The following is a 26605-nucleotide window of genomic DNA, read 5'->3' on the forward strand; positions in this document are numbered from 1 at the left end:
GTGCTTCACAGAAAAAAAATATGTTTCATTTGTTCTTTTATGAGCAGCTTGAGAACTTGCATTAAGCTGCACCTAGTGCTATATTCCCTAGGTCGGTTCAGCACAACCACGATCTTGTGAACCGAATTCCTAGAGCAAAATGTGGCTGTTTGCACCAATCTGAAACTCCCCATTATGACGATGGCTTTCTTCCCATCATAAAGTTACTTATTTAAATATAAAACTCAAGGAAATCACTCTTCGGCACACATTTTTAGGTGCAGCAAAATATGCAGAGCTAGTATTCAGACACAAGGTATTGGTGCATTGCATTACTGGTATAAGATACGTCCATTGCATCTTTTTTATTTGATCCAATTGATTTTCTAAAATCTCAAGGAGTGGATAATGTTTGTACTGCTTTGGGATATCACAGCCTAATACTTTCACATTGATATAAAAACTGTACTTTCATTCTGTTCCTACTACTAACAATTTTATATATGCAATACAAATCTCTTCCTCTGATCCTTGTGATGCACAAAATCATTTACATATTCACTCATACCTGGTTTTCCATGTTAACTATTTTAATAAGTACACCTCTAATTTCTGGTTATATGCATCCTAGACAGATGAGAAGTTAAACCACAGCAGAATTGGCCTAATCTTGAGCATGCATGTTACGGATGAACTCTGCAGCCTTTTTGGTTCTGCAGCTTTCAAAATCCTTGTTGGAAATACTATAAGGGAAACTGAATAAGCCAAATACATGACTTCTCTACCCTTGGCATAAACGCCATTTTACCAGCTGAAATGTACCATAGGCTTTACAATTTTATTTGCTTTCTGTTTCTGAAAACAACTTCGCTATCCCATTTGAACCTTGCAGCAGGTAGAATATAGCAGTTGGCCAATAATACAGTGAGATCATAAACAACAAAAGAGAACTATAAGCATGTAACAGCTTTAATGTTTTTCTTTTTTAAATTGATTTAGTCTGGGTCAAGCTTTTTGTATGTTTATATAAGAAACAGCTCATGTTGAACCAGTTACGACATGCTGCTGAATAGACACAATTCTCAGACCCACTGTAAAGAAGTGCATTCATTTATAGCTCATCTGAAACGTACAAAAAGCTAAACAAGCCAGGAAAATGGCAGTTAAAGAATATATATTATGTAATGAATAAGAAATATACACAGACTTTACACAATTTTTGTTGACACTTGCTAGGTCTGTGTGCACTGATTTCCACCTCCAGGTACAGAGATGACAAACCAATCTCTCCAAATTTCAATTATTGAAGGATCTGTCTGGAAACAATACGCTTGGATCAATGCACACCCTCTACTTCACGGGCGTAAAACCAGTGGCACCCTGTTGGACCTGGATATAGATGCTATGCAAGAAGATCACCTCCTCTTCTGCTTAAGCTTGTGGAATCCCAGCCTAATGTAGTATGAAAGCCCATCACCCACGAATGAGACGTGACCAAACTAGTGTAGAAATCACAGTAATATTTATCACCGATCTTTGTCTGAATTCAATTCAATAAAGTTTCCTAAACTTATTCTTTTCAACAAGGCCGTTGAATGTGTAATACCAAATTGGAAATTGAAACAACTGTTTCTGAGGGAAGCAAAGGACTAAGCTCCATTTGGAGTGAGAAACTACAGATGTTAAGAAGGGCATTGAACAAAAACGTGGTAAACCTAGAGTATCTATGATAACAATATTTGCCTTTGAAAATGCTGAGCCTCTCTCAGTAAAACCTGAGACAGGAATCAGCTTTCCAAAGAAGGGCAACTTTTTTTTGTTTTTTAAATTCTAGAAATAGATGTCTCTTTGTCACAGGCAAAGCAGCTAATACTTGCCACGGGGAGAGAAACACAACTTCCCCAACATCACAGAACATACAAAGACATGATCTTAGATCAGAAATAAAAGGAAACCTGCAGCATAAGAGTTCAGGATATAAGACTTGGATTGCCTAATTTTGGAGACATTAGAAAGATGTATTTATGAGGAATAGCAAAAGAAGAAGGAGAATTTAGGGGAAAAAAAAGAGGGCATGGTAGTGGACAAGGGGGAGAAGAAAGATGTTGTCAGGACACCAATGCTGAAATTAAAGAAAAGCAGCAGGTAAGAAAATTCTATTATTGCAAGAAAAGAGGACAAGACATCCTTAGGCAAGAAGGGAAGGCCCTAACAAATTCCTTAAATTTTGTCCATGATCCTGAGTAAGCATTCTGCCATACTGAGTGAGCTCCATGTCTTCCTCAAAGGGTAACCTCAACTTTGCTTGCCCACCTTGCCATCTGTCCATAGGGAGACTTATCTGTGGTTTAACAAACATAGGGGTTTTGACTGCTGGGATACTGGCAACAGACTATTTTAGTCTGGGTGAGCAGGGCAGGCTATCAGTAAACTCCAGCTCTCACTGCTTCTGCCTCTTTTCCCCAGGAGCTGTGCCACATGTGACTGGCTCTGTTGGCAGCTGCTCCTTCTCCCCTCTCCAGCTCAGCCTCAGAAGAACTTCACTACTGCCCCATCTCCACCCTTGCTGGCAGCATACTCTGGGTTGGATGCCAGCAAATTGTTATTAAATACAAATATAAACTGAGTACAGTAAAGGCCCTTTGTTTAACACTTTACTGATCAGCAAGTGATACTGTTTCATTCATATGTCTATACTCACTTTTCATTTTAACATTACATTTAATCTTTACAGGAATCTTTTGAACAACGAAAACTACATTCCCTCCGGTTAGCTCTTGTGTTGTGTTCTGTGTAGCCAGATACATCAGTATTACCTACACAAGACAATACCTGGTAGGTGTCCTGTAAGTCAAAGTGGTTAAGGTACCTGGGTTCATCTTCAGATGTGCAAGAAAACATCAGTGCCAGCTTTATGAGCAAAATAAAAATGACTGACCACTTCCAAATATTTACATGGTGGACAAATAAATCGCATTACTAAGACAGAGGAAGAAGTTATTGATTGAATTCTAACTGAATAAGTTTTGTAGTCATCAATGGTCATACTTTGAACTCCATAATGATTTGCAGTGTTTACAGCTTTTGTGAATAGACATGAATCATCTTAGAGGTAGATGGTTTGTGCAATCAGTATGTTGAAAAAAAGACTAGCAATGACTGAAACATATACAAAAAATTCTTTTGATTGTGCTAGACTGCTTCAAACAACTGATATAACGAAGCAAAAAGCACAACGGGCAATTTTCCTCTATTTTAAACTAAGGTTGGATAAGTGTCTGACTTGTGTCTCTTGGGCACTGCTTCCTTTTTAGTTCTGTATACCTACAGATGAGCATATCATGCTGAAGAGAGGAATGAGTGAAAGTGCAAAAAAAGCTGTTTCTCTTAAATATCTCCAAGCCAGGTATTAAACAGTCACACTTGAAACAAATGTCAATAGAATAGACAGAAATACAGACTTCTCCCATCTCACTGCTTCTAGACTTTCCCAGTTGTACAGCAACAACTCTTATATGGAATATAATAATAGTAATAAACTACTTTTTCCAAAAAATCTTACTGAAATACGCTCTTTTCTTTTTACACAGCTTTTTCTTGCCAAACTGAAGTAGGCAAGAAGATTTTTCTTTGAAATGGACAACACAGAGAAAAAATCTCAGTTCTTAAACAACCTGCTCAGAGAGGAATAACTGTAGAATGAAAATCACTTTTGTTTTGGCTAATTACTTTGTGTCCTTTACTTGACCAGTTTCATCAACTGCAACTATTAAGTCATACAGATATTTACTTTCATCCAAAACCATTTTTTAAATGACTGATTTTCACTGAACTATCATAATACAAGAGAACAGATTTGGAAATCGGGAGAACGGAATTCAATGGTTAGTGCCTATTTTGCAGGTGTGGCTGACAGCCTCCCAAAGGGAATAGAAGATGCCAACTCCGCTAGAGCCTGAGGTGACAAACCGAGCCAGACGCATGGACAGGGAGAAGAGCTAAGTCTGACTGGTCTTCACACACTGTGCACCAGAAGGTCTGGGACAAGGGAGGCTGTCTGGGCAGCCTCCTGCAGGACACAGCTCCCTCTCTGCAGGGCTCAAGCATGCCAAAGGAAAACAGGAGAGGCAGATCACATTCCTATTCTCTCTAAACTCTCTTATTATGTGACGCTAAGCAACAAAATTGACCTCTTCAACAATTTACTCATATATTTTCATAATGCCAAAATGATGCTGTGAATATAATGAACTGATTGCATAGAAAACATTTTGAGATCATCAGACAGACAGTACTGTAAGAATGGAAATATGAATAAAAATCAGCTATGGCAATTTGTATCAATATACCATTTATGTATGCTATTTATGGAACTACTTACACGTTTTCATTTTTGCAGCTCAGTAGGTACATATTCAGAGGAGAAAATAGCAACACCCCCTCATACCCATTAATTACAATGATGGTACCAGGTGGGTGCTACTATAATTCCATTTGCCCTGTGTTTGGGAAGGTCAGATTTTAGTCAACTGGATCACACCAAGGTTAAAACCGGCAGCAGTGCATTGATCATATGAAAGCTACTAAACACATGAAAGGAATTACAGTATATCACACATCAAACATTTTGGCCCTGTGCTTCCTTCCTCTAGTCCTACGGGCAGGAAATGTTCTACATATCCAGTAAGTGACCAGACATTTAAAAGTAGCCCCTTGTCCCAAAGGCTCTGGTACAAAGAGCAAAAAGCTGAAGAACTCGTGCTGTGCAGTTGTCTTCTAGAGTTGTATCTGGAATGCAATATGAATGAACCTATGACAATAAGGTATGGCAAACTATACAGCAGTTTCAATCTCTCTCAAAGAAAAAAAAGCATAGAATGAAACAACGCTGAAGTTCGCAGCTGTGCATTTAGAAGTCATCTGTTTAATTACTTTTGTAATTTTATTCTTTAAATTCCACAGCAAAAATAACGGCATAAGCAAATCTGAACTTCTGAAGATCAGTTTTTCATTTTTACACTGTTTAATGTTTAGACAGTTTGAGGAATCTCGTTATAGTTTTGAAGCATTCACCAAAATTCAGGGAGCATAGTATAAATATACAGTTGACAGACTGTATAAATGATATGTATGCACAATTCCAAAGGAAGGTCTGTGTGATATTTTTGGATGCCAAATGTTTCTAGAAAAAACAAGTGGAATAGACTTTCTCTAAATAGAGTCTGTGAGGAGAGAGCTTGAAGAGTTTAAGTGGGTGGAGTGGAAGTCTGGGGTGGGGGATAGCAAAAAAAGCCAAAACACAATATAACCCAAAGACTTTTATGTTTTTGTTTCATGGTAGAAATAATTATATCTCAAAACGTAATGCTGTTTGGCAGTAAAAGGATCTTTAGTTTTGATTTTTCAAATATTTCATGTGTACTTGGTTTACCACATAGCTAAAGTAAATAATCTTGTGTTTTTCCCCATTGCTTTCACCCTGTATTTTACTTTGTTTGTTTTAGCTGATTCACCTAGTTTAGTGGTACAATACCTCAGTCTTTTCGGATGTTCTATAAATTCACCTGGAAATACTGAGGTTGCGTTTCACTGAACACAGACTTCATATATTTGATGCACCGAATCAACCTGGCACAATGGTACCAAGTAGCAGACAGACTGTCCACAGTGTGTTTGATAAGCTGACATGGGACAGGATTTCTTTTCACTGTTGTGTCAGTATATCAAACTCATACCTGGTCATCAGTCAAATTCTATACAAAGTAGTACGGAACACTAGTAAAGAACACCAGGTTTTCCTTTATATGAAACAACGTGTACATTGTTATAGTTGATGTTTATAACATAGATAATACAATAAGAAACCATCTTTGGCACTGATTAAATTAGTTTCTCAATATACCACTTTATAATATTTTCTTCTTTTGCAGAATCATTGTATCCATAATGGCAAGTAGGAATTGTTTTTAAATGTAAAGTATGTCAATAACAAAGTCTTAAAAACTACCTCCTTTAATTCTTCTTTTCTGAAGACCTTGCACTGCTTTTTCCATTTAAATATCACTGGGAAACTGTCCTGGTAGAAAACTCATTCCATATTCATTATGATATATCTTTCCTTTCATGTTAAAGCCAGTATTTTGTCTTCCTTAAAATCCCATTAAACTATTGTTAACAGCACTTCCAAATTCAATATGAGTCTATGCCTAACAAGATACACTGAAGGGGAGTTTACTTTTAAATACACTTTTGAAGAAAAAACTAACCAACCAACCAACAAACCCAAAAGAAAAACACACCACCAACAACAAAAACAAAAAACAAACAAACAAAACCAAAAAACACAACAAGAAAGAAAAAATACACAAACATTTCTTAATTCATTATCAGTGATTCTTAGGACTGCAAAAGGCAGAAATCACTCATAATCATATTGAAATAAGAGATGTATCAAATAATGTGTATTTCACATTTCCCAAGAGAATTAAAACTTATCTTGTGCACACTGAGAGAAAACAAAAGATTATGATCTGACTAGAGAGGCAGTACAGTTTCAAGCTTCTTCTGTTCATGTTGTAGAAGAGTCCAGAGCCATCTATACAAATCTGGCCATACCACACAAATAATTCCCTGCAAAACACAAGGAATGGCAACTTTCATACACATTATGAGCTGTATGGGAGTACTTGAATCTTTACCTTTTTGTGTGTGTGTATTTTAAGGCTATAATGCTGTGATTAAGACACGCTGCTTTTAATTGAATATTCTCTTACATGACTTCAATTTATCTACAGTATGCCTCTGGATCTCATTAGAAAATCTGGAATTCAACACAAATGCAGGGATTCACTTTATCTAAAACAGTTTTAGATACAAACACTATTGGAAGATAGTAAACTACTTCAACAAGACCTTCCACAGCTCACAGGTTATGAAACTGTAGTCAGTTAACCACTGTTATTCTGTTCAAACCAGACTGGCTCTTGCTTCTCCATTTTGAAATGCAATAGATGGTCCTAATATTCAGATTTATCTAGATTTACTAGCATCAAAATTAAGATAGAAGTTGCCTTAGGAGTGTACCAAGACAGGCTGAATGGCCAGATGGCCCTTTTAATCCTGAACACAGAGGAAAGCTCACACTGTTGAAACGATTATTTTGCAGCAGAACATGCGAAGAGATATCAAGACAACTTCGGAAAAGGAAGTAAAAATCACCTAAATACTGCAAAAAGCAAGTGAGTGTTTCATTACTGAATTGATAAGCTTATAGATTTCCTGCTGAAAACACGATTAGCCTACTTGAGAAATCCAGTTTCGCCTGAATGCTCATTTTTTCTCATGACAAAACAGTATTTTTAACATGCTTCTGCCACTTTCCTCCCAATTTATGTTGCAAATCAACTGGTTTCTCAAGATATTGATGCATGTCAGTTTTGTTTGATAATTGCCACAATCTCCTTCCTCGTCAGACATGATGCATGCCTGCATAATAATTGCATCTACTGTACTGTATTTTCAGGCAAGGAATTTGGTGTACTTCCATTTTTCCCAATCCCTTCTCTTTTTTAGAGATAATATACCTCCCTAAAATTAATTTTCCTGAAAGCACACCTTGAATATTTGTATCTGTAAGTCTGAACTTTTCCCTTTGTGATTAAAATGTAATTTGACTTATTTTCTTCAGCTATGTTCTATGTAATGAATAAGACCTGGCTTCAGAGGTCAATGTAAAATCATCAGTGCCCATGAAATATCCATGTTTTACCTCTTTTAGTTTCCTAAGAGAATTACAGCTTTGAGTTCACATGCCTGTGGGCAGAAACTCCCGCTATACAAACAGAAGCTGGTCAGCAGGCAAGATCTCAGTTACACAAACAATGATTCTTCCATTTTCACATTTAGTTCTTTCTAGAGGAAATTTAGTATCAACTCCATGCTATTAAGTGTTTCCAGTACAATGAGTCTAAAGGAAGGTATGTTCATTTTAATTCTCAAAGGCATGAAGAGCCAAAAGACAATTTTTTCAAATTGGTGTCTAGTTTTTATAAAATATTCAGACTTGAACAATCAAGGTGGTGTTACCAAAACACAGGGCAAAACACAACTTTCTGGTAAGTTTTCTCCTTTCTTTGCTTAGAGAACTCTTGAACATAACAAAGAACAGAGTGCCCTCAAACTCCCTTGTCTTGCATTAGTCCTTACTGGATTTTTACAGGTTTCTTGTCAACTGCTTGAGAACCAGATAAAGCATAGGCCCCAAACCTTCCAGGCCCCAAACCTTCCAGCTTTCCTAAGATCTGCGGTTGTCTTTTTTTTTTTTTTTTTTTAAAATCTCAGGAAAAGCTTTTGAACACCCATCTCTTACATTACAAAAGTTAAATGTCCTCCTGAAAAAAACCATTTCCCCACCAGCATTTTCCAGTCTGTTCTGGCTTTGAAGGACAACCGAAGCAGAGGAAAGAAGTGCTCCACTACAGCATACTTTGATTATGCAGATTATAATCCACCTTTTGACAGTAATTCACCAATTATTTTAGACACTTAAGGCAATGCCTTTAGGCAAGGTATTACTAGAGACTTCAGCTCCTCTTTACTATATCATTTATATTCTCAAAGTATGCCTAATGGAATCACACCTAAAAGTCACATTCTCTTTGACTGACAACCTTCGAGAAAGTTTTCAAGAACTACTAGTAACAACTTTGACAAAGGGTGTAAACTTCCACAGAGAAATCTAGAGAAGTTTTCTAAAAGAAAACAAGAGACTAAAGCTTTTGAGAAGTATTTTGCACATCACTGAAAGGACTAATTTTTTCCAAATATTTAGTGAAAAATCCAGAAGATGTGGAAGGATGCAGCAAACCTTCAAGAGAGATCTGCTTGAAAGGTCAGTTCACAAATTTAATTCTGACACATAGAGTCTTAACTTAAAATCTGTAACAAAGCTGTGACTATAAGCCACACATTCTGTGTCCCATTCTTACAGTCATTTTTAAACCCACTAATTCTTCCATGTCTTAAATACAATTACCACAACTCAAATTTACGAATAGTTCTTTCAGATTTAAGTGACTGTAGCTTTTTTTTTCTTCTATGCTGAAAAATAAATTGGTAACTTCTGTTTTAAAGGCATATTACTGCTAAATCTTAAACTGTGATACCAATATACTGAACTTTTTGAAAGTAAACTTTCACATGCACACAGATGCACCACTTCAAAAGAGTTATTTATTTAAAGGCTTTTTAATGTACTTAGAATATGCTTTAAAAGATGAAAAAGAGAACAAATGAAACCTATTAGGAAATGGACCTCAAAACTAATTCTTAGGATTGAAGTATAAAATATATAAAAATCTTAGAGGACCAGAAAGAACAGGTAAAGGACATGACAGTACATAAACTCAAGAGGATTCCCATTCATTATAAACTGTTGCTGAGGTAACTTTTGGCAGCAGGAGACAACATATTGTTAGAAACCTACATCCTGCCATAGGAAGCCACAGAATACACCACTGCTTTTGTAAACATTAAATACAAAACCTTCCCACTAAATTGGTTAAAGTCTACTATTCAGCATGTACACATAGCCTGCTGGAGATGTTTTTTTAACAGAGGTTTTAAGTAAGCTCTAACTTACAGGGCAATATCAGGCCAGAGTCATCCTCATCTACTCAAACTGTCCCTGTGTATTCACAACATTGATCATGAAGACTACAAATTCCAATGTTGGGTATTTCAACTGACCCCATGAGGCACCCAAAACATATAAATGGTGGCAGTTACCAAGAAAATGCAGAGTTGTACTTTCTGCCTGGAGCTAAGATAAAATGCAAGGACACTACACAGATACAAACACACACAAATACCCAGCTCACTACACCGCCCATTTGGGAAACAGCAAATTCTATCATATGTAATTAGTTTGAGTCCAGTTTGGCAAATACAGTTGCCTAATTTTATTTTCTTTTATGAGCGACAATGTGTAAAGAGTACAACATGGAGATGTACAAAATTATTTTTAGAAAGCAACTTCTACAATGCTTGCAGTTACCTAATATATCAGGCATTTTTAATTATGCCAAGAACATGGAAAATCAACCATTGCAAGCTGTCTGAAGAATGAAGTGTGTCAAAAGAGAGTCTGAATCAACACACAGCAGAGAATTGCATCCCTCTGAATTTTTCTTGAATATATATACATATCCAACAAACTGGGAAGCAGAAAAATTTCGGATTTGCTTTGCAGTTGGGATTGTTAATCTGCAAGTTTTGCCTTGTTTCTTGAAAAAATGTCACATATAAAGATTAAATAATACTATTCAATAGTTTAATAACTTTGGTTATGAGGAACAGTTCAAATCTGTTCTGCTCCTATCCTGTAAGTACAGGATACATCTATGTATAGATACTCCTACATTCTACTTGTGTCACCTCAACACCTGTTTACTTTTTTACTGCTGGAGAACACACACTATCATGCCAGAAAAATGGAGTATCTATGATTTACGCCAATAATTGACATTGAACTCAATGGTGGTGCCTGATACTATCTCTGTATTTTATTACTCTCAGCATGCACTTGTGTTAGCCATTAACATACCAGTGTTAGTTATTGCCTCCTCACAGAAAAAAAAAAAGAACAAACCCTAACAACCAAAAGCATCAGAGGGCAAGAAAAATGTTTGGAGAGGCTGAAGAATGCTGCATTTATCTTTGTGTCCTACAACTAATAAATCCCATAAGAATAGGAACCATTCCTAAAAAAAAAAAATAAAAGAAAGAACAGCTTCTGAAATGCAACAAAAGCACTGCATATCAACTTTTTAATCTGTGTTGTTGTTGTTGTTGATTTTTTTTTCTTTTTACTGCAGCATAATCAGTTTTAATAGTAATAATGATAGATGAAGTAGCGTGCACAGTAAGAGCTTAAACATAAGAAACATTAAGCATGACTTTTGGCTGTGCTTAAGGCAGTTAAGCACTAAGCTATCTTGGAAAATCAGTAAGGGCGAGGAACCACACTCAACACAGTTTGAGTTGTTCAGGATAACAGTTAGAAGGATTTAATTTTGCCATGGGAGCTTTGACTAGTATCCCATTGAGAAATATGCTCAAATAACACGTAATCGTTCTCTATATTGCTGATAATCCTTTTTGTTAAATAATTGAAAACCAAAGTAGGAATACTTAACAACGTCAAATGGAAAAGAAAGACACTGGCAAAAGGTTTGCAAAAGAAAAATCTTCCTATCCAAAAAACAGTTTAAGAACTGTGGTATGAATTTGTCATAGATAAAACCCTGTGAGGGACATCAGAGAACCCACAAATATTTATGGAATGAACCGCAATCTGTATACAGAAGTTAATAAATGACTCATTACAAATGGGATATGGTTTTCCCAGTAACAGAAGCACACAACTTGCATTATATTTAACTTGAGATCCTGTTATAATTAAAATACTACAAAGAAAAAAAGTCTGCTTTATATATTACTGGAAAATACTTTTCAACAAACAAAACATTTGTTGAAACCAAATCTGATGGAACTTATATTTCTCCACAAACAGTTAAGAAGAAAACTGTATAGAATAGTAACTTTTTAAAAGCTTTCCTGAATTATTTTAGAATAAATTATTTCTCACAGACGAGACTTTTGAATGCTAATTTTTTACTATATAAAACATAAAAATAACCTTGATATGTGGATTCGATCATATATGTTAAGAATCTGCAAAGGAAACCCTAGGAAGAAGCTGTAAGGAGTTTGTGTAAAGTAACAGAACATTAATTAAGTAACTTGTATAGGGGGACCACTCTAACTCTTAAATTGGCATCAATTCGTAAGGACCAACTAATTATTTTCTCCCACATTAACACAAACTCAAACACCTCCCCTTGTTTCCCCCAGTATTTTACAATAACAGGCAAAATATAAAGCTACTTGGTTACAGAAAAAGATTAAAGGGAGGTAACTTGAAAGAAGAAATGTAAAAACTTCAATAACATTGCTTTATAACATAAAACATACAACACAACTCACATAAAAAAATAACTCTAGTTTTCAGATTTCCTTTCATTTTCCAGTTTTACAGCTTATCTGAAAAAGCTTTTCATTGCATTCAAGTTGCTGAGTATGTCAACTGTGAAAGGTATCCTGGGATTTTGAAATGGGTTTTAATGTCTTTTTTCTTTGTCTCTGTGCCTTTTTTTGTTTACCTTTTTAAACTGCTACAGTATGTTTAATAATGTTAATCTGAATCTGAGAATTTTATTAAAATTGTTGGTTCATAGTGTCAGGCTCTGTGCTGTGTTTCAAATCTGAAGCATGATGGCAGATTAAGCTGACCCAAGCCCACACTGCTGCAATAGTCCTTGTTTTGCTAGGGCTAATCCTTGTGTACCTATACAATAAATAGGCTCAGGGCAATGACTTGACTGAAAAAAATTGCCTGATGCCCCCAAAATGCTGAGCTCCTTCAGCTCCCTCAGCCCACTCACTATGCACAAGTACAACCAGCAATACCACGGAGCTGCAAAGAGAGGGAGGTCTTAGAAAAGCTTGAGTTTAGGTTTGCAGCCTACATGGGCACAAAACTCATTGCCCAAGGAACACAAATGTAATGGCTAAAGGAGTGTTAAAAATCTATCCCACTGTGGGCTGCCCCAGGGAAGCCCAGGGCCGCACTTCACCCCTTCAGCCCCCTCGCAGGGCCTGGCCAGGCCTGCACATCACTTGCTTTGGTGGGAGGGCGAGAGACTTCTCTGCTCAAAGAGCTCTTCAAACATCTGATGTTTCCTCTCCACCATGGTAAATCAAGAATTCAAACAGTTGGAAAAATATTTTCCAATGGGAAGAAGAGCCATTATTAGAGTGAAAGGAAGCAAATAGCGACCCAATCTGATTTCAGTGAAGGAGCTGTGTTTCAGTGCTGCTTGAGGCAAAACAGGGACATAAGATTTCTGAAGGGTTCATTTAAAACATGCAAAAGGTTATGAAACAAAAACGAGAAGAAATGACTCTTCCTAGAGAGAAGATAACAAGAACTGCAACAACCTTAAGGTCTCAACAAAAATACCCCAGAACTATGCATAACAAGTACTCATTATTTAAAGATGAGGAAATATGAAGGCAAGTAGTACAAAATATTGAGCATTTCAGTATGTAAAATCATGACAGAATATAATGAAAAGTTTAAGATTTAAACAATTTTTGTTTAGTTTGATTTTATTTTGATTTGCTTTACTATAATAGGCTTCATCACACCAGAACTGCAGGTTTTGGGGAAAAAATGGAAATGGAAAAAATTACGTTAAACAGCACCTCAAACCAGTACAAACAAAGGAAATCCTAATCTCTCCTCCACTCAGTCATCATAAACATATTACAGATTTCAAAACTGAAGTTGTATGAACTTCACGTTTCAAGCTCCATATATATCACATAGCAAACACTAATTAACTGTGTTAAAATGGTATTTGAGACAGCAAGAAATATCAGGAGACCAAGGAAACTCTGAGTTCAGGCTGCCATGTATCTTTAACTCGGCCTTGACTTTGCAGACCATACGGTAGTTAAGATCACCCACAGCTGAGAAACCTTTTTATAGAACAAAGTGTAGCACGCTAGCACAACAGAGAAAGCAATGCCCTTGTGAAAGTTTTACAACTGCTATTTACTTCTGACCTTAAGCTGTTAAATGATGGCATCTTGATTAAACAGTCAAAGAAACAGGGTACATGCTACAATAAATTATATAAAATATGTTATTAAACACTTTGTAGACTACTTTTTTGAAGGGATGCTTCTCTCATGTATGTCTCCCAAGTTCACAGCTAAACTGTCTGACCTGAGAATTTCATGACCTGAACCCACAGGTCAATTTAAAGGGAGTCTGAAAACCTATTCCCAATTTAGCTCTAAATCACACACAGGTGTTAGTGAGAATGAGTTATACCTGAACAACAAAACAATCATAACCACGCTGTAAACTCAAAAGCTTTCCCAGAAAACTGAAATGCAGTTGCCCTAAGCACTGAGATCTTCACTCTGCTGCGACTCCACCACTTAGCAAACAGACTGGGGTGAGGCCAACAGCCAAAACAAGGCTTGACCATGGAGCATGAGGTTGTTATCATGGTATTTGCCAGCTGGAGGGTGTGGTCAAGCCAGTCACGGACTTGGAAGAGACCACCACGCCGCCCTGTGGTGCTGGAGCTCAGAGGTTCTCCTAGCCTGCCTGGCCACCACAGCCCATCCCAAACACAGGAGCAAGTTCCCATCATCTTCCAGGCCAGCCCTGAAGGAACCTGAAAGATCTACATAGACACTGTTTGAAATCTCGGCCTGACTCTAGAGCAGAACTATTGTGCACACATTAAGACATCTCTGCGAATCTCCATTAAATTGTTTCCATCCCTCCTCCCCACAAAGGGCCGGGATGCTGCTGGCACCTCTGTGCAAACACCTCATCTGAGGCAGGAGCAGAGCGCCCAACTGAAAGGAAGAATTTTGCAGACAGATGAATATTAAGTTCTCAAAGTAAAATTGAGAGTGACGGTACATCACTGAGGAGGGAAGTTATTTTTAATATTATTTTTTATTTAAAATACACGCATTGTTTGAGTGTTACTAGGAGACTTCAAAAAATAACTTTAACGACTTCACAGATTTCACCTTTGCTCTGTGTGAATGAATTGGTTATTCCTTTGAATTCATTCTTTATTGACATTTACTTAACATTTTTTTGCCTGACATTTTTAATAAGGTTTCCAAAAGAACTGCTCTGATTAACAAAGGGATGCTTAAATGACATAATAGTTCAATTTGCTTTCTATGAGGAACTGCACAAAGAAATTAAAAATTAATCTAATAATCAGATTAAAAAAAAATTCAGTGCTACTAAGTGAAAGGGAAAATAGAAGGTGGGTACGTGCATTGAGCACATAGTGATTAAACTGAAGAATTAAACAGGACAAATGAAATTGTGGAAATGCTTTTCTTATTATGAAATTTACTTTATTTTGCTTATCACATTTTAAGGAAATGTATTTTAAGTATTGGAGACACCAGTAAAACTTGCAATTCAAGAAATTTCAAGTAAAAATAAGACTGATAGTTATAGTTGAACAGTTTTAAAGCTGAATTCCAAATATAAATTTAGCTTTGAATAGCTTTTGGTATTAGATAATTAACAAGCTGCATTTCTGAAACTAAATGGGCAGTTCCAGCTGTTATTTTACAATTAGTTTCCACTGAGGGTTTTAAATTAATAACTGCTGCAACAACCTCAAACATGCCAATGTTAATTAGGAGTGGTGTTTCCATGTAATGCTATCCATATATATGAATATTTTACTGGGCAAAAGGTCCAAGTAGACTTTTTTTTTTCTATTCTACTAAAGATAGAAGAAGATAAAAATGTGAAGTGGGAAAAGACTTTACTTCCAAGCACTATTCCAGAGAGAGCTACAGGATACTTATGGAAGATAAAGATGACTTTCCTAAGGTCCTTATGCTAAAAAATGCATGAGTTCAAGCACAGTAGTGAAGGACAATATTTAGAACTCAGTAATTAATATGAATATTTTGATTTACACACAATTCAACAACTAATAAAACTAAAGATTATTACATAAAAAGATTGCATGTCCAAATTAACTGTAGAGGGAATCTTATTAAAAAAAAATAAAAGGCATATCCTGAGGAATAAAAACGTTCTGGTCTGAAAATTGAAAAATTAGAAAATAAATTACAGGGACAAGTTTAAAATATTCACTGTTACAATTTTTTTTTGCCTTAACACAGCAAGAAAAGAACTGAAAATGGTGGTAGTGTGACCCTGTTTCACAACTTCTGTGTAATAAGAGAAATACTTCTCAGTGAAATACTGGTTTTTTTCCTAAAATTCTAAGTTATTTTCTTACATAACATTACCTCTGCAGTTTTAAACATTTTGAAATTAAGGAAAAACTGCAGTAGAGATTTTATGATGCACTGTAACATTTACTTTTTCTGATTCCCTATGGTACATATGCACGTTTTAATAAGCTGCTCACATTTCCATCAAAAGTATGTATTCGTACATTTTTTCACTGATTATCTTTGTTGCCTTTATTCAAAGAAAAATAAAGAAACTCAAGTTAGCATTACCTAATTCCTTGTTTGCCTATCACGTAAGCTTCAATGAAGTATTCAAAAAAATAAAGGAAAAAAGAAAATACATTTTATTAGACCCTTTATAAAATAATCAACTCTTAAAATGAAGTTATTCAAATTAGGTGCATATTCTGGGAAACATTTAGTTATCTGGATACTAAGCTTCTAAGCAAAAGAAAATAATTTTAAACTGTTAATTGGTTTGAAAAGGAAAACAAAGAATTAACCTTTTTGCTCATACTACAGTTACAGAAAATCCAGGGTTTTTGTAACAGTGACTTAAACATATAGTTTTTTTGAACGTAAATATGTCCCACAGTAATTTAATACTGAACAAAAAATATTTCTGAAGAGAAGATGCTTATAGATGTGGGTGCTGTTGAAAAGTTTTGAAAAGCATTTGATTTTCCAAACCACATTTGAAAGAAAAAACAGATTTCCACATAGACTGCTGGCTACATATGTGCTTCTTGCATAACCTCCTGCCATCATTCTTTCCTTCCCCTCGCTCCAGCACTATCAGCACAGACACACAAAATTGTTTATTACTCCTTTTTTCAACTGAAGGATTTTAGTTAACCAATTATGGGCATTACATGATTATTACAAGCATGTCCTAGACAAAGCTGCTTAAAATAAAGATAAATAGCAGATATGTTACAAGAAAAACATCATTGTTTTGTTACTTGTAAGTGTTTGAACGATAAAAAAAAGTGGAAACCAGTAAACTACAAGAATGAAAAACATAGTAGGTTAGATACATTTCTAATAAAAATACTTGTGAAAAGTTTCAGGAAAAAATACAAAATAATTTACAGCTTTTCATGATTAAACTCTTCACGTGTAACTTTTTTTAAGGGGAGTGGTGGCGTTTAGAGAATTTCCATTTACATTCTCAAATTGAAAACAGTCTAAGGACAGCTTTATGCTTTGATCTATGAAAGATCTACACATGAAAATGACCATGGAACATTCAGACCTGGACGATTAAGCTTTGATGTATGACATGAATGAAACCCTTGGATCTTAAAAATGATGAATCCAGAGCGTGGACAACAATTAGATTCTTTATTGGCCAAGCTGAGGAAAGCTTGTGATTCTGTCCACCTAAACTTCCAGGACTTGACAGTTCAGTAACTTTTATGCTGGACTTTCCAAGCAAGGCCTTTCCACAACAGTCTCCAAACATCCTCTGTGCTCTCTGTATTCTCTGTGCTCTTTGTCAGACGCTTTGTTTTTTTTTTTTCTTAACAATATTTTGCCTCAAAATTACTTTACCCCATGCGTTCATGGATACTCCCTAAAATTCTATTAATTAAATGCTTCATGCCAGAGTTTGCTAAAAAGAGCCACGTTGGGATGACTGGCAATTATCTATATAATCGAGCAGGCAATTTGCACAGTTTTTGGTATAATAGAGTCCTTATCCCAATACAGAACTAGAACTAAATGTCATTTCAATTTCAACTCTTTTCTGCTTCATATTTCAGCAGAGCCATGCATCTACTTCCTCCTGTTTTTCAGTCAGAGAAACAGAATTGCTGGGCCTTAGGATGAAGTTTTCTCAGCCATTTTCCTACTGACACTGTCCAGTTCTGCTGGCAGCTCAGCACAACCAGTGCTGTTCATTGTTATAAACCCCCAACATACACAGCTTCCTTTTTAATTCTGTCCTTTTTATGTCATGTTTCCACTGACTAAAAGTGTTCAAGGATTTTAACTACACTCAGCTTAACTGCACTAAGCACTGTTTGTATATACAGGAAAATACTGTTGTAATCTAAAAAGGTGACAAAATTATTTCACAGAATGTGAGATTATTGGGCAGAAAACTGGTTAAGATGACTACAGACACATCTGATTAGTTCCACTTCTTTAAAGCATTGTAATGTATTCCTGCTGACATTCTACATTAGCTACTTTTAATAAAAGAACTAAGTAAGTGACAAAAGGAAAACATACGAAGACACACAAAGAAGGAAACGTGGCTCATGGAGCTACCCCAGAAGATGCTACTCTGTTTGCTGCAGCCATCTCATACGTGGAACAGGATCTTCTGGCCTGGTGCCCTCACAACTGTTTCATACTCATCAAAAGTCTGTTCTTTTGACAAGTGATTATTAAACTAATCTAAATAGTCTTCTAACTTTATTGCTGGGAGAAAGACTTGAGCAACTTGATCTAAATTGCTTGGAGTAGGAAGCTGGACTAGACAAATGAGAGAAGTCCCTTCCCTGATTCTGTGCTTCCTTCGGATTTTTGTAACAGAATCAGCCTTGTAACTGCTTTTAGCACTCTGCACGTAAAACATATATTTAAGTTTTTAAACACTACAGCAGCAGCATACCTTTGATGTTAGGTACCAATGAATCCCTAGATCAGAGAGTTTTATGCCAATCTTCAGGAAGAAATTTAAGTTGGCATTTTTATCTTACTAGACACCAGAGAGCTGAGCAAGAGCAACCCCAGGATTGAGAAATGCCACTTTTTGCCTCCAAAGAGATGCTTGCTTTTTCCTGTAGTTACAGCATTTATGAATGTAATTTCTCTGACATTAAATAGCTAGCTGACCTTCACGCTATCAGGGCATTAACAGGATTTCCCCATCTCAGCACTCTCTCTTCTCAAAACTGCTAGACCTTCTCTGGTTTGTGAAATGTATTTGAGCAGGCATTTGGCCACTTCAAAAGTTCCAACAAACACAGCATGATCACACAAGCCCAGAAATGACCACATCATATTGTTTTTCTGCAGCCTGCTGAGTCGTCTCCAAGCAGCAGCCCCCCTAATCCCAAGCTTAATATGATCAGGTAATTAAAACCCACAAAAATGTGGTTTTCTCCTCCTCTGCTTAGCAGAAACTTCACTTACTCTGACTATCTGACTCCTCCAGAGTTTTAATTAACTGCTCTTCCCTCTCTTTTGCCAGGCTGGGCAGCTGCCTCACTTGTATCCTTACCCAAAATCTCCTCTATTCTGTTCCCAGGCCCCATTCCAAAGCCTTGTGGTGTCTACAAGAGTTCTGCTCAACAGAACTGGCCTTTTCTTGATGGGAACATACAATGCTGGTCATATTTGTTGAAGACAAGCACACCTTAGCTGGTGTTTAAGAAGGAGAAATTAATGAGAAATCATTAAAACAAACAAACCAACTCCTAAGATTTAGTAGGGAGAAAAAATGGTAATGAGAGATTGTCTTTTACTATGACAAGCTAAAAACATGTCACTGTACTTCTTTCAAGAGCCCTATATTTACTGTTACAGTGCATGCATCTGTTTAGTGTGTGTATTAACAGTCTAAACTAAATTAGTCTGTTTTCTACTGGATGAACTAGTTATTTTTAGACTAATTTTTCTATGGCAGAAGAAAACTGAATTACTGTGTCAATACATTTCTTTCTGAATCCCAATAATCACCTGAAAAAAAATTTGTGCCTAAACTTTTGGGGCACATTATTTTTCAAACATTCCATTTTCAATTTAGTTCTCTCTCCAAGTTCAGCAAGTAAGCTCTTTTCCCTGTGACACAGGCAGAGTCACTCCAGCTTACAGGCCAGAAGTGGCCCAGTTTATTTATTAAGACCTGCAGCTACACCAGATTTACCTTTCACGCACTGGCGTTCTCTTAATGACACATGATCAAATCCAGCTTTTCATGTATGAATTTATGGCAAAAATTCAAAAGACATTTGGAAATTCCATTCAGCCTTTAGACATGAAAAAGTTTCTCAGTCTCTCCTAAAAGAACAGTTTCTAAATGAGAAGCAAAAATCCTTCTTTCTCATGAAACACTACAAAAGTGACATTAATTGCATGTGGTTGTAGTTCAGACCTAAACAGAAGACTGTTTAAACCAAAGCGACACCACAAATTAAGTTTGTATCCCCACTCCAGAAACACTGTAAAGACAGTGGTTCAGACAATGATTTATTTTCTTTTATTCTATTAAAAGCAGCAGCAGCAAATAAGAGGAGAACAGACGTTTGAAAAAGAAAGAAGATGACATGTTGGGATTATTAGAATGCTGTAGCAGCTAATTCTGCAGGCTGCTGTAATTTATTTTTTTGCAGAGTTTCTTAAGCTGGATATTGTACACTTGCACCTCTGTTGGTATGTACTAAGAAATATTTCACCAAAAATACATGTTACACATTGTGTGCGTTTGCTTATTTTAGTACTTGATTTTTAAGCATTTTGTATTTGCTCCAGTTACAGATTTTTGCTATCTAGTACCATCTGCTGTGGGTGGGTTAAAAAGGGCAAATACTGCATAAGTTAAAAAATTCACATTTGGAGAAACAAATACTAGTATCAGGCCTATATGTTAAATATATCCCACTGTTTGGGTTCTTTTTTTGTGTGTGTTTTTGTTTTGTTTTTTTCCTTCAATACAGACCAGCCCTAACAATACAAAAACCTGTATACCACCTTATTATCTGAAGAAAAACTGACTAATGTTAAAATTAACTCCACACACAACTCCATTGGCTTAACAGCAGTGACTGCCACATATGAAAATGAATAGCTATCTTCAACCACATTTCTGTAACTACAGTATGTTCTGGATCAAAGAGTATGTAATTAGAAAATGCATCTACTCTGAACTGAAATCTTAATATTTTTAATTACAAAAATATTGATTCATATTGCTTGAAAGTGTTGAAGCTTGCTTAAACAGATCAAAATAGTAACCCTCTTCCCAAAACCAAAAGACCACCCACTACCAACTTCAATATTGTCTCATAAAACTCTGCAAAGTAACTTGACACTCTGCCTCGACGTATTTTAAAAACACTAAAGCTAGTATAATTGGATGATTAAAGGAACAAAGATAAGACTGAGTCATTTGACAGCTGCTGAGAAATTGGAAGAACGGTCACTGAAGCAGTTGGAGGAAATTACTGAAAATGGCAGACATTTCTCAGAAAAAGCCACAGGAGGCACGGTGTGGAGAGACTGGTCACAAAGAAGCCAGTAACAACCAGATGGAGATGTCTGTGGCCTAGTACTTATTTCTGCCTTACACATTCGGTGTATTAATTTCTAAAGGAGGAGTGGAGCATATTGTAACTGTATAAAACTATGAAAATCAAATATACACTGTACAAATCTAGTCTGGATTATTTATGTATATAAGACCCGGATGCCCATAACGTAAAAGGGCATCAGAATCTTTAAGCGACTGAGTGACTTTTGGTTTGAAAAGCATAGAATTTATATGTTTCAGGTAAAGCCACAGATGCAAAGATATCAGACTGAAAAATGTAAATTTGCACAGCTTCATTGATTCTAGATGTAAATCGCATCCCTACTGCTGCTCACTCACTGATTTGTAATGTGCATAAACTGCACAGTTCCCCTAGGTGACAGAAACGACATTATGGAAGCTGAAACTCGTAGATTTGACTTCATGATAGTGGATTTTTCTGATAAATTTTTGGTTGCTGTTGAAGGAGAATGGAACCTACATTTCAGTCTGTAACCCTCAAAGCAGAATCAGATGGGAGTCTCCTAGGACAGGGATGGCAAAAGCAGGAAGAGCCTCCAGAAATGCTGGGAAGATGTTTTATCTGTGGGCACACCGAAAGCTGGATCAGGCCCTGCCACCCAAAGCCACTGCTGGTGCCAGGCTGAAGATTTCTTCCACGAAAGCTCCACAGTAAAACAGACACAGCACTCAAAAAACGGCCAAACAATCAAAACCAACAAAAAACCCCTCACAAAACAAAAATACACAAAAACCCCTACTATAACTAAACGTACAAGCAAAAAAACCCAAACAACCAATTTAAATATTTCCGCATGGAAATACGGAGAAAAAGACTTACAACTTCTAAGCGATCAGAAGAGTCTCCTAAAAATGCTAGTCTTGATGAAAAGTAAAACTTGCTGTCATTTTCTAGGCAGCAAATGTTTTACTGCTGGGAAAAGATTTTGATGTTTGTAATTTCTATTGAAGAGCACTATGAAGTAGTTAAAAATATTGCCACATCTGAAAAACAGACCAACGGGAAGTATAAGACACTTGTTCATCTGTATTTCTGTGACTTTTCTCACTTGGTATTATTTGCAACCATACTTTCATGTCTGGCAACAGTGCCAACTCTACTACGGATCATATATTATTTTTATCACGTTGATTACATATGTTCACCACTTTTGCTGCCTATATATGATTAGTGTGGTTTGCACATACTTAGTGACACAATCCAGAGCATGACATTTTCACAGAAAATGTGTTTACTGGGAAAGAGCTCCTTAGAAGTTTGTGTTCCTTTCAGCTTTGATCTACATGACATCAAGAATTCTACAGCTTGAATATATGTTTACCATTTAAATTATTAAGATCTATCTCCTTCGCACTATATGGCTACTGAGCATTTTGGTAGTCACAAAAAATTTCCTTTTCTCTTAGGTGAACTTAGTAGCAGATGAATAAAAGAAAGCCCTTTAAAATGTTCTCATCTGTGAGCTTAAGCTTCATAGTGACTTGACATTTAAATTCTGTTATTCATCAGCACTTCACAGAAGAACTTGATTTGTCGAAATGGATTTGAAAGCCCTCAAGTGAAGAAAATCAGAAAAACCTGGTTTTGAATATCAAAAGATTGTACGTGAAAAGTATTTTTACAGGCTGCATGTACCCGTTTTATGGATCAATTAACTTATCCCAAAATGAATTTTTCTGCGAGCATATATGAAAACCAAAACTCCTTCCCCAAAACTTACTGATAAATGTCTTTCCTGAGCACAGCTCTACTAAGAGGGTTGTCAGCCTGAGGAGCCATAGAGACAGATCCAATCTTGAGAACCAAAGTGTCTTCTTTAATTGCTGGATTAGCTGTAGTTAGGAGAAGAGAAAATATGCGGTTGATTAAAAGTCAAATGCACACAGCAGAAACTATGAAAAACTATTTATTAAAACAATATAAATAAGAGTATCTGCTAAGTGTTCAGTTCTGCTCAGGAGCAACAACTAATGTAGAAAAAAAAAGGTGCCACAAAATCAATATCACTGTTTTGTTATACAAAAGACAAAACTATTGTCATTTGATTTCCGCACAGAGTTCACAACTAAATCCCGGTCTCTGAATACTCATTGTTCTCTGATGCTCTTTTTTTGGTCCAAAATGATGTTGATCCCACAGACTTCTTTGTGATCTGTTTCTCCAACAATTATCTGCTGAAATTTCAGCATGTAAACCCCTCTAAATCATGCACCCTTTTTAATACGGTCCTAGATCTTTCAGAAGTAAAACACTGCAGGATATTACAATGTAATCATCCTAGTAGCATTTGGAATGGGTTGCAACACACATGAAAAGTTCAGACACAAGGACTGAAACAAGAGAATCTGAAATCTGACACATGCACAAAGAACAAGACCTAGTACTGGACAGTAAATTCCACATCAATAACAAAATTACTCCAAGAAGAAAAATCTCTGCTTTCCACTTCATCATATTAAAATTTCAGCCATATGTACAAATTCTTAGCTTTAAAAGCAGTGGTCATATTAGATAGAAAACCAAAGTTCTGCCCAGAAAAAAACCTGCACCACATTTCTTGTCGTAAATAAACTGTGTGAACTTTCCTTACAATAAAAGATTGAGTCCACTCCATCTCCTTCTCAGCAGACACAGACATACACTAAGGATTTGGGTAAGCCTCTGTTCAGAAGACTTCAGAGTAACTAGGAACCTCCTGAGAACATGCGATGTGAGCTCAAGGAGTTCAACATCTGAAGTGAAATGGTTCACTTCAATACCAGCGTGACACAGAACAATGACAGCATGATGTCACAATTGCTGCCACATCCAAGGAAATTCAGCAGGACTCTCATATATGGGTTCTGAAAACAAACGGATAGTAGCAGAACAGCCTTTAAATAATTTACTGAAGAGTGAAATGCTTGGTGTGGAAAGAACCAGTGAAGTCTATGAACTTAAAAAAATGGCTTCTCCTGACTTGCTAATGTCTCGGTGAATAAGCCACCATGCTTTGCAGCTATACATATATACATACGTATATTTTAAAACAGATATAACAAATTACTGAGTTGACAGAAATGGTGGTTTGAAACAACCACCATAAGCACGCAGCAAAGTGGTAACACAAGTTGCGACACACAACTGAATCAGAACACAACGGACTTACTTAAAAGAACTTCATCTACTTAAAAAGCAAAGTCAAATCCTTTAGTCCACAAAGCAGAGCAAAACCATAGAGAGATGGTTTGGTTGCCAGAACTAAGGTAGAAAAGTTAAGCTGACAATAAAATGCTGTGTGTAACTACATCTGAAACTGTATTTTCAACTTCTTGATAAATGAGTAAGGCATTGCGCTAAATATTAGAATTCCTGTCACTGCACACTTAACATGTTGGATTTCTTTTCTGATACATAAGAAGGAAGAGGGAAGGCATTAAATATACTTCAGGTTGTAAATGAAACTTAATTAAGGGGCTTCTTCTCCAGCACTAGATTAACATTTGTGGTGCTTTTCAACACCCTCTCCAGTTTTATCAATTCCCATTTTTATAATAGAAAGACAATTGCACACGATATTCCATCATCTGCCTGACACAGAAGTACAGCTACTGCCCTTATTTCTTTTCACTAAGTCCACTGTGATGCGTGAGCTCTTTTCAGCCACTGTTGCCCAGGATAGTCTCTCCAGTCCTGAAGATATAGTCTGAATAAAATTTTTCCTTGATATATAACTTTTGCCTTAGAAGATTTAGTACATTTTTAGCAAGCAGTGATGTAAGCACAGTGATCCAGATGCAGGACCTGTAGAGTCCCCAACATTATCTTCCTCAGGAGATTCTTCATGACATACACTGATGCTAGCATCAATCATTTTATTTTTACTTTCAGATTATTAAATACCAATTTCACTTCTTATTCCCAAATTTTTTTTTTTAGACTTCTAGGTAGTTGTTTTAAATTCATTTAACATTTCCACATATATCGGACTGGGATGTATTTAATTTAGAATAGCATGAGACACAATGTCAAACTCCTTACAAAAATCTAAGTAGATAAAATCTTTGCAAACATATTAGCAACTTAGAATTGTAATCATAATGAAGCATGGAAATCAGATGTGTTTAACCAGACTAATTTCCCATAAGAGTATTTTTATTATTGTGTAACAAATACATTTATAAACTGAATCATGTAATAGAGTTTTTCCTTTATGTTCTCTGAGGGAAAGCAATGAAACTACCTGACTTAACATTATTTGAACATCACACTTTTCTTTTTTCTAGATACACCTTCAGCTGCCTAAAACCTGGTCTTCTAAGGTGTGTTAAAAATTAGCCTTGGAAGACTAAGATCCCTGAGCAGAAGTTACTCAGCCTGAGTGATGTGAAACTGTTTAATAGTAAGCAAGGACAGACCATATGTTACAACAGACTTCAAAGTGGGGAGTCATGCTCATGTGACAAGAATATATCACTGCTACAAATGCAGGACATACATTTATTCAGGATGCCGCCTTTTCTTTTTCACTATCAATAAATTTGTCATGTCCTTTCTAGTAATTCCAGATATTTTGATCCTACTAGATATATATAAAAAAGGTCCCTACTGTCCTTGGACCACCCAGTTGTAGATTTTCCGTCTTTACCACTTCTCATCCTTTGCTTTTCCAATTTACAATTTTCATTTATAGTGTTCTGCTATGCAGTATTTCTTGTTTCTATTTGTTATATATTGCTTTTATTTAGTTAGTTGTCTGTACTTCATCACCAAGTGTGGGCTGCTGGCCAGAGCTTGAAACACCACCTGATGTATTAACAAGTCAAAGTCTGAGGGACAGTAACATTGCCTGTTGCCTGGGACAGAATGCTGCCCGCGAGTCCACCACAAAAAGAAATGTTCATCAGGTGCTGCTGGAAAAACCATAAAACCAAAATGTTATAAAATTGTGTGGGTGTATTAATACATATGTGTATGTAAATTGCAAAGGAGAAAAAACATTATTTTGATTATTTCACAGTGTCTGTGTACCACAGTTCATGGTGCATGTTTGGTTTTGGACTGCACAAATAAAGAACAGATTTGGTTTTTTTTTTGGTAGCCATTGCTAGGTACAAGGTACGAACAGCAGACGATTGACTAGAAGAGAAACTGAGGTCGTTGTTTTTGTACTTCTGCTGCAGTGATCACAGTTTGAAACACGCAGATCTTATTGGATTAAAAATCTCTCAGACAATAAATGATGAATGAGGTCTTATGGGGGCATATCTCCATAATGTATAACACTTTTCTGACCTAGCACACCAGTAACATAGGTCATATTCAACTCTTACTCCTTATTATTGTTTCTGATTTCTGTTATTCTTGAAGACAATAAGCAGTAGAAGAGAGAAGTGATTTCACATTCAGAGACAGATGAGAGTTTAGGAAAATCTGGGGTGAAAGAAGAAATGAAAGCAGAATGGTACTGATTTTCA

General features: G+C 36.2%; 1 protein-coding gene across 5 annotated transcripts in view; it reads right to left on the minus strand.

Moving 5' to 3' along the window:
- Positions 1–26605, minus strand: part of VPS13B (vacuolar protein sorting 13 homolog B) — a 445653-nt gene that overhangs the window by 160177 nt on the left and 258871 nt on the right. For all 5 annotated transcript variants that reach the window (XM_080340706.1, XM_080340704.1, XM_080340705.1 and 2 more), the window contains one exon: positions 22870–22981. In XM_080340706.1, the coding sequence (XP_080196832.1) occupies positions 22870–22981 (112 nt within the window). The remainder of the gene's footprint in view (positions 1–22869; positions 22982–26605) is intronic.

The sequence above is a fragment of the Nesoenas mayeri genome (genome assembly GCF_963082525.1).
Source record: "Nesoenas mayeri genome assembly, chromosome: 2".
Taxonomy (NCBI): domain Eukaryota; kingdom Metazoa; phylum Chordata; class Aves; order Columbiformes; family Columbidae; genus Nesoenas; species Nesoenas mayeri.